Source organism: Cynara cardunculus (assembly GCF_001531365.2).
Source record: "Cynara cardunculus var. scolymus isolate 2C chromosome LG 1, CcrdV1, whole genome shotgun sequence".
Lineage (NCBI taxonomy): Eukaryota > Viridiplantae > Streptophyta > Magnoliopsida > Asterales > Asteraceae > Cynara > Cynara cardunculus.
This window is the reverse complement of record NC_037528.1, coordinates 20,547,511-20,557,695: the sequence shown is the minus strand read 5'-3', so window position 1 is coordinate 20,557,695 and position 10,185 is coordinate 20,547,511. Positions and strand designations below refer to the sequence as shown.

The 10,185-nt window shown below is 35.0% G+C and overlaps 2 protein-coding genes across 2 annotated transcripts; one reads left to right on the top strand and one right to left on the bottom strand.

The window, feature by feature from the left end:
- The first annotated feature begins 596 nt into the window (after positions 1–596).
- Positions 597–1,323, top strand: LOC112525620 (nuclear transcription factor Y subunit B-1-like). The gene has a single exon (XM_025135823.1). The coding sequence runs from the start codon at positions 602–604 to the stop codon at positions 1,148–1,150; it is 549 nt and encodes a 182-aa protein (XP_024991591.1). The 5' UTR covers positions 597–601; the 3' UTR covers positions 1,151–1,323.
- Positions 1,324–3,042: 1,719 nt separating this feature from the next.
- Positions 3,043–8,035, bottom strand: LOC112508303 (protein CPR-5). The gene is made up of 5 exons (XM_025113048.1): positions 7,557–8,035; positions 6,255–6,311; positions 5,549–5,584; positions 4,752–5,456; positions 3,043–3,735 (listed from the first exon to the last, which is right to left on the bottom strand). The coding sequence occupies exons 1-5, from the start codon at positions 7,977–7,979 to the stop codon at positions 3,214–3,216; spliced, it is 1,743 nt and encodes a 580-aa protein (XP_024968816.1). The 5' UTR covers positions 7,980–8,035; the 3' UTR covers positions 3,043–3,213.
- Between the last annotated feature and the right edge of the window lie 2,150 nt (positions 8,036–10,185).

Genomic DNA, 10,185 nt, shown 5'->3' with positions numbered 1-10,185 from the left:
AAAATTGTCACAAGATTTCTTAATAATTACAAAATTGTCACCATGCAACTTAGATCATTAGCTTATGAAGTTGATCAATGAACATAAATTGGTCTTATGTGTCTCACGAAAAATCGTTGGTCTCACGTGAACCCAACCATATATATATATATATATAAGCTTATAGAGTTGGGTTCACGTGAGAACAAAATTTTTTATAAATTTTTGTCAAATATTTTATAATACAGTATAGATAATTCCAAAAAAAAACATTTGGAAATTTTGGTTTGACCAATGTCGTACTAGTGGTATAATAATGTCAAAAGTTTAATTAAATAATTTTAATTAATATATAAAAAAATATATTTATTTATTTTATTATGTGAAAATATTGACGGCAGAAGCATCATCTGCAGGCTGCAAACCCTTTTCACATGTTATTTGAATTTCACAAAATAATTCTTATTTTTTTTTAAATGTAACAAAATTAAATTTTCAATTATATTTTATATTTTTTGTCCGCATCAAACCGTCTTTGCACCTTTTTAAATGCTTATTTTCTCCTCTTCTTTCACCATAAAACCCCCGCAACCATTACTCTTTGTGTATCCACAACTCCTTAATGACGGGAAAACGAACGCAAACCGGTTCGACCCGTACCCTGTCGTCTAGCAATGTCTCGGACGGTTCCTCTAAGGACCAAGAACGGCTTCTCCCGATAGCCAATGTCGGTCGTATAATGAAAAAATCGCTCCCGGGTAATGCCAAAGTATCCAAAGAAGCCAAGGAGACGGTCCAGGAATGTGTGTCGGAGTTCATTAGCTTCATCACTGGAGAAGCCGCAGACAAGTGCCAGAGAGAGAAGCGAAAGACGATCAATGGGGATGATCTGTTATGGGCCATGACGACTCTTGGGTTCCAGGATTACGTTGGTAGTTTGAAAAGTTATCTTAGTAAGTATGTCGGAACTTGTGATTCTTCTTCACATACTGATATTGGTGTTACTGAGATTGGTTGTGATGTGTCTGATTCGACACCTGCACAATCAATCTCCCAAGGCTTCAACGATTTGTATCAGATCGTTGGGCATGGAGATGAGTTGATAAGCATGGTCAAACTACATGAAGCTAAGACAGTCATGATGACTCAAGATCAAAGATTCGAGTGGTAGGGATGTAAAAATGATACGAATTAATTAATTATGATACGTGTTATGATCTAAAAGTAATATTAAAGTATGCAAAAAGCCAAAAACGTGCAATTTAAGACGATTTTGAACTGTATGTTAGTAACAAAATGACTAGTACGATGGTTAAAATTGCACACTGCCTTTCGTGTGTACCTCAGTTGTCAAAGGTGGGACAACTTTGCTCAAATACAAGACAAGTCTTGGGTTCGATCTTAGGTCCCCACTAGCCTCAGCTGCTGAGTGAGCAAAAAAATGCCCATGAGATTGGTGTCCTTGGAGACTGGTTCTGTGTGGAGCCGGTTGGAGTTGCTGGTAATCAACTTTTCTGCACAAAATTGCACACTCTTTCATTATTTTATGAACTTTTACTGCATTTTAACTAATAGAACAATTGGTATACATTGATATTTAAAACATTACGGTATTTTCTTTATAAAAGAAGACTGGGCCGTTTACTAAACACTTAACGGGTAAGCGGTTATCGATGTCACTTATATCACCGATTGAACATAAAAATAACCGAGAATCTTACCCAGTAAGAGGCATAATTGAATATTCATTGATTTATTCGAGTTGATTTTTTGTTACGATAAATTTGGTTGCTGGTTGGGTCGGTTCAATGGCCCGAAAAATGGACAAATTCCTTTTCGGGTAAGTTCCGACCTACACGAAAGGCTCTCCCCAAAACAGTGTCCAGATCGTTACACCTTTGGAGGCCTACGCCCCATAAAAACTGCTTTGCATCGAATTAAATCACATGCTCCACTGCTTGTGCGGACCCCTGTCAATTCCTTTGAGTTTCATTCTTGTATATCAATGATAGAGAGTTTTACCTACAAATGAGGGAAAGACTCTTATCATATAAGTGCTTATCGGGTTTAAAATGTTTACCAACAATCTATTTTGATGACTGAGAATGATACACGATAAGGTAAGTGAGGGTGATATCTCATACCAATAAACGTTTGGTAAAATCCCCTGAAGTATTTTCATTAATAAAAGTATAATTTAAATTTATTTATTTATCAATTAATAATTCTTACAAACATGTAATTTAGGGGTTGTTTGTACCTTTTAATAGTTCCATTAAGAGGCAACCTCTAAATCGTTAAGAGGTGAATCTTGTTTGGCAAAAAAAAAATCTGCCTCTTAATGTATCTAAAACCCTCTGAATGATTTTGTATATTGGATATTCCTTAACCATTAAGAGCACTAATTTTATTGTACACAATTACCAAACAATTATATTTTATTTTGCACTATATCATGAGGGTCTCTTAATCATTCTAACCACTTAATTATTCTGCATCAAACCATTTAGTAATTGCCAACCATCACCTTGGTATACTAAATGTTTTAAAAATATCATTGATTTGATGATATCAATTATCAAGTGTATCATACCATAAAATAAAAATATTATTTTATTCTTTTTAAGCAATTCAAAATATTCATTATAATTATTAGGATCAATTGAATATAAAGGTATATACTTTCTCTAAATTTTTGTTTAAAAAATATATTTTTAGAATAAGACATTTTATATATTCAAATTATTTTTGACAAAATAGCTGATAAGTTAACTAATGAACAAATCACATTTGACAAAAACTAGCGGTAAGCAAGATGAAAAATGTAAAAATGATCAAAAAAGACATCTTGAAAAATTAGTTAATTACAATATTTCATAATATAATTAAAACAAAAATGTAGTATGTCAGTTAATACACACAAGATAGTAAAGAAAAACTAAATAATATAAAATGTTAATCTTACCCAATAAGTGTAGCAGATGATTTTTATGCAGGTAGTGATCACCAGATAAGACATGTTTACCAACAATCCATTTTGATAACCGAGAATGTTACACAATAAGATGTGATGATACATAGTAAACGTTAGGTAAACAGTCCCCAACTCTTTAACATCTCATTTATATATCAGTTGTTGACCGTTTAACATTTACAAACCTTCCAAAAACCAATCATCGGACATAAATAGAACAAAGCTTGGACGTTTAGCGATTTTACAAACGTAAGCGTTCATCAAGACACACGACTCTCGATCAACGAACCAAAATGTTCAAGCCACTCGCCAGGCCCAGCGAACGGAATCAAACCACAGAGCAAAGGTAGCCACACCAACACCATGGCATAGAACACAAACCGTCTAAACCAATACGGGAATAACTTACTGCTCACGGACCTTTCGGTCACTGTAACGGGTCCATGAAGAATAAAGAACAACATTGAGGTACAAACATTCGCGAAAAAATGTACCAAGCAAAGAACTTCCCAGTAAACGAGCCAATGGTTTCCGCTGCCTCCCAATGTATCGATGCAAAACTTTCCTGCAAAACCGCAGCCGACACCCAGTAGCAGAAGTATGAACGTAACTGGCATTGTTTGATTCGTGGTTCCCGAGCGTTTAATGAGCAGAAACGTGATTACAATGATCATCAACACGCCGAATAGCATACGGCTTATGACTTGAACTTGGCACTGCAGGATCTGGAACCCTGAACTGAAAGATGCCATCGGTTTTGGAATCCACCAAGAACTTGATTCCTTAAGAACCCACAGACAATTAACACAAGATTAAAGCATGTTTGGCAACATTAAGCTAGCTTATATATAAGTTAACTCACCACAACAGAATCAGCTTTATAGAACGCCAAATATATCTAAATGTCTTAATAGATTGTTTTATGGGACTATACAATTGTTTGTCCTATTAGTGTTACAAGTTGATAGAACGCTTTTGGACGCCTAACAATTTTTTTAGGACACTTTTAAAATAGAACATCGTATTTAGTTTTTTAATGACATTATTTGAGAAGTGTCTTGTAAAAACAAGTATCCTATAAAAAGACGTGTTCATAGAACATTTCTCGAACACTTTATTTCAGAAGGCATCCTAAAAACCTTGTTAGGACGCTCAAAAACATCCTATCAACTTTCTGTAACACTTCTACATAGGACACACACTTACGGCTGTTTGGTTCGTTTTTCATCAAGTCCAGTATGAATTAAGTTGTCCGTGTAGATTAATCTGTCTCTATAGATTAGAAGGGTTTTTGTTTTGGAGGAGAGTGTTTTTAATTGGGAAGGACATGTTTGGAAAAAACTTGACTTTCTACATAAAGCTCACCCTTGGAAGCTTACTGAATAAGCCACTTTCTATATTATTAAACCACTACCAACCAGTCATTTACAGCTAATCGAATAAGGTGTTGAGTCTCGTTAAGCTGCTAACAAACAGGCCCTTAAACATATTTGGCATCCTATAATGCCAATTTTTTTGTAGAACTTATTTTTTAGTTTATTAAAAAACCCGTCTAGTTAGCCATTAGCTAGCTTTCCAGGGGCATTTCCCAATTATGCACCTTATATTTTTTCTAATTACTTTGTCAACATGTCCTTTTAGGTTAATTTACATCATCATCTAGCTTATCAGTCAGTTCTTAGTTTATGAGTTGGCAATTAGCTTCTCAAGAGATAGCCAGCTTATTAACCAACAACTAGCTTATAGCCTAAACGTTAAAATTAATGATACACCCGCAGAAAATGAGATTGATCCTTACCTTGACGGGCATACATGATTCGGTAGCTTCAATGAGCCTTTGATGGGAATGAATGTAAGTTCCATAAGCAAGACAAGCCAACATAATCAGCAAACCAGCAACGAGACAATCGACACACTTTTTAAGCAGCTGCGCATGCCTCGAGTCTTCTAATTCCGTTTTGAACTTTTCAGCTCTAAAGTTGGCTTTTGAAATGCCCATGGATAACTTAAACCTCTCCAAATAATTCGAATCACAATCAACGGCTATCTGTGCTTCTTTGAGTTTCATCTTTTTCATAATTAGACTGATTTCAAACGCCTTGAGATCATTCGATCGTGTTTGTTCACTTACAGATCTTTCAAGGGTGCTAAGCATGGACTGGTTACCTCCAGAATGCAGTTGGTTTGGAGCAATGCAAGCCAACTGTTGAACGTATCTCGAGTCATCAAGAACCGCAAGCTCACGAGAAACAGGATCTCGATGCACAATTTCTTCATCTTCACCAACAATGGTGGTTTGGTCTTGGCACGTGGATCTGTTCCCTTCCGTATCGAAATTAAAATCATTTCCACCAGAACCGCAGGTTGAACTGCCTTCCCCATTGTGATATGGCCTTTCTTCCTTGTTTCTCGATGATTCACTGATTACTCTGAGTGTCATCAAGGTGCTCTGAAAAGATCTCTCAAAGTTGCTCACAAAGCAGTCAAATTTGTCGCCAAAAACCTTTTAACGATCATAGTACAGTAACCCGTTATGAGAAGCATATCAACGTAAAAAAGCACAGGTAATTACGGAGGTGAAATTGAAAATCTTACATTGAACAACGACTCTTTAACCGCCAAAGTGCATATCTGTGAGTAAATATTTGATCAGAACAAAATCCATCTGCATAGAAAACAAGGGAAGAAGAAAAACAAGAGACATCGATCAAGGGGCTGACCTAATGGTCAATTCCCCAGGCCTTGAGTCCAATGTAGCATGAGTGCATTTGATACACGGACCGGACTTGACAAGACTGGGCGGTCGAGACTGAGGCAGACGGGTTTAATTTTGAAATGAGTAGTTTAGTAATTTACCAATCTTGTCCCATCTCCCTATTTTTCTGCCACCTATTTTGCTGGGACAGAAAAAATGCATTTTTGTCACACTCAGGTCCTGTCTTGTCCTAGTCTAATGTCACGGAACTAGTTTTTGTACTGTTTTATCCCGTTTTGTCCGAGTACCAAATGCACCGGGGGCAATTTGCATGAACCTGTGGACTTGTTGGCCAAAGAGGTCTCTCAAAGAAAAGAATCTATTAAGTGAAGTTGTTCATGTACAGAAACAGCTATCAACCCCCCTAATATCCACAAATTAGTCATTGTTACATCTCTAAACGTACCAACACCTTACAATCGACAGCTGAAAAGTTATCAGCAGGATGTTCCAACCAGAGCTGTCTACACGAGCAGCACAAGATACAAATGCATCGAATGAAAATTCTCCGATTATAAATATTAACAGACCAAGTAAAATGATTACCTGAGAGAGATAATCTGCAGACATCTTTTCACCAGTTGCATCTTTCCTTTCCAACACCTGATACATATTAGAGTCGATTAAAGCTTAGAAATAAAGTATTTTGAGATAAGGAAAAAAAATCCATTTTTTAAAGATAAGCATGTATATTTTCTCATGTCCTGTATAACCACACAAGTTTACTGTCATTTATCTGATAAATGTGCATTTTCTGAATGAGGAGATTCAATCGGGGTATGATGGTTAGGCCATGGTTTACATAACTTACAAATATTCAACTTCTTGAAAGGGGAATTGAAAAGACCAGAAGAATCAGTAACGATGATTCTTTACAAGTATATTATATATCAAGTTTGTCTTTTTAATAGAATTTCTAACCAGTGACTCTAGAATACTGATACCCAAGACAGATAAAAGGAAAAAAACCTATAAAATAACTTAAAAACAAGAACTGTCGAGCAAATGCTAGTAAAATAACGGTATATATTAAGAACAGGACTATAGGCAAATGCTTGGCAAGGACGCAAGGTATATTAGCAACCTGCTTTCTAAAATACCGATGCTTTAGAAAAATCAATCAACTTCACCAAGCATAACAATCAAGATCACATTTTTATTTTCTTGATTCATTATATGTCATCATATACATTGCGGGACACTACCCTTAATGTTAAAGAAACACTGTCCCAAGCAAGAATGTGTACCCATATTCCCAAAACTAGACAAATGGCAACAAGAACCCGGATGTACCTTGAGGACCAACTCAAGTACTCAACTGACAAATAAAGGCTATATGCCTTCGGTTCTCCTACAGGTCACTGGAGAATTTTCCTGGCTGTTATCTTCGGGGCCCATGGGATTAGTCGAGATGCATAAAATGGCCGACACACACACGATTACCAAAAATGAAAAAAATGGTCTGGACGGGATTGCAGTGTTTTGCCTTTAGTTGCTTGTCATCTAGACCAACCTATTAGAGTTCCCTTAAATTGCAGGAGTTCAAAATTTTATGATCCTGAAACTTAGTTCCCGAAACCAAATTGCAGAGTCTGACACAGCAAAAAAATTATAATTTCTTATATCATCATCTTATTGCTTTCACCAAGAGATTAACTTGTTGATTGATATCCATTATACGAACCTCATCATTCACCCCTATTGCAGAGTCTGACACAGTTTTTAGTGACCCATTCATTGTTTCTCAGATTAGGATTTTATTCTTACACAAATATTCAACATTGTGGTAAGAACAGTTCAATCAAATCCAACATAACAGTAGCAATTAAACAATAAATTGGTAAGAACCTGAGCAACAAAAGCCGCGATCGACATTCCAAGAGGAAGAGCAAGCGCGTCTGCTTCGCTGCCAATCTGTCTTCGCGAAACGGGTCCGCTAGAGACTCTAGGGTTTCTACGATTACTGGAGAGACGAATGCCTTTCGATCTTGGATGCAATAAATTAGAAGTAGCAATAGATGAAGAAGAAGATGAAGACGCATTCAAAGATCGTTGTGGATGATCAGAAGAGACGTCGACGTGAGATTTTTGTACGTCCTTCCTCTTCTTTTTATTCTTCATCTTTTTCTTGATAACTATGACATTCGACGTGGAGTTTTGTCCGGTATGGTTCTCCTTCAGAGTCATATTGCAATCACCGAAGTTTGGTTTCGCGGCGGAGGCGACGTCGGCCTCAATTGGCGGCTGCGGCGGAGACGGTGGAGTTTCCATAAATTATGCGCGGCAGTGGAAAAAGGGGGAAACTTGAAAAGCCTTTCTTCTGTACGGCAAGTGGCAAAACAAAGGCGATCAATATATACATGACCTTCAATAACGGTCAAATTTGTATAAGGAATATATATTTAAAAATTGGTTTATATATATATATATATATATATATATATATATATAAATGTTAACCAAGATTATTGTGTTAATTTTATTAACCAATCTTGGCCATTGATTCTCACAATAAAGAGTTGTGATTAATCATGATATAAAATTAAAATTTTAAATTTACAATTTAATAACATATGCGAACAAATGAGAAAAATATATTTATGTAATTTTCTTTTTCATGTAACTCCCATATTATTAATTGGGAGTTACAAAATCAAAAAATCTCATTATTTTTATTATTTTATTTTTGATAATGTAAGAACCATATGAACACACACAACCATTGTATCAAATACGAACAAAAAGTTGACATATACATGAACTTGGACTGTATAGCATTTATGAACACAATATGAATATAATAAAAATATTTGCTACACAAAAGTAAATAAATAAATAAATAGGTATGAACACAATATGAACAGTTTGTGAATAATAGTTCCTTCATTATGAACATATTCAGGAGCAAACCAATGTTGAGATATGCATGTAGTGTATATATGAACACAATATGAACAGTTTGTGAACAATAGTTTCTTCATTATGAACACATTCAGGAGCAAACCAATGTTGAGATATGCAGSTAGTGTATATATGAACACAATATGAACAGTTTGTGAACAATAGTTCCTTCATTATGAACACATTCAAAAGCAAGCCAATGTTGAGATATGCAGCTAGTGTACATATGAACACAATATGAATACTTGTGAACAATTCTTTAACAATTACATATGAATTCGAATTGCGATTGTAGTCGTACACGATTTTAACCTTTTCATTCTCATTGTTGTTGATCTGTTTTCCAATAGGTTTATTCATATTACTCAGACGATATCGAAATCTTTACAATCGAAAATTCTTTAACAATTACAAAATCAATATCATTATGTATAGAATAAATCGAAATTACAAAACATAAACACGTATAAAAAATATCAATATTACATAATCATCAATTATTGAGATTTTAAGATTTGTAACTCCCAATTAATGATTTGGGAGTTACATAAATGACAAATTACTTAATTACCCTTGTCATTAATATATGAGTTATATGTGAACCTAAAGAAAAGATGGAATATGATTGGTTGAGATTGGTTAACAAAGTTAACACAAAAATCTTGGTTAATATTTGAACCAAACTCTCTCTCTCTCTCTCTCTCTCTATATATATATATATATAGGCCTAATCAAATGAGAACTAATTAGTTTGTGGTAACTGTAAGATTCAATCTTAACCACAAATCAATAGATAAATTAAGAAATTTATAATTTTGGTAATTTTGAATTAAAATTTTAATGCAAGGATATTTTTGGTATTTTAAAACTCTCATCTCTCCGGCCACCGTCCTCTGGTGATACCACAGTAGTATCGCAATGCATCATATATGTGCTTGGGTATCACATTAAGGTCGTTTGTGTGGTCGATCGAAGATGCAACACAGTGGTATCATAATGCATCTTATATATGATTGGGTATTACAATGTATCTTTTGTTTAATAGAGTCAATATTTTTATGTATCACAGTGGTATCACCGGTGGCCGGAGGCTGGAGGACGGAGAGAGAAGAGAGGAGAGATGAGAGAAAATACCTAAAATGTCATTGCATTAAAATTTAAAAAAAAATTACCAAAATTATAAATTTCCTAATTTATCTATTGATTTGTGGTTGAGATTGGATCTCACGGTTACCGCAAACTATTTAGTTCTTCCTTGAATGGACCCTTCTATATATCTATATATATATATGTATATATATATATATATATGTATATATATATATATACGTATATATATAGGGTTGGGTTCACGTGAGACCAGCATGTTTTCGTGAGACCCGTGAGACCACGTTTTTACACGTAACCTTCACAGCAAAAACACTGTGAAGGTTTAAAAAAAGTCGAACCTTCACAGCAAAAACACTGTGAAGGTTTTAAAAAATCACCTTCACAGTATTTTGCTGTGAAGTGTCAAGTGTAAAATGTTGGTCTCACGGGTCTCACGAAAACAGGCTGGTCTCACATGATCCCAAGT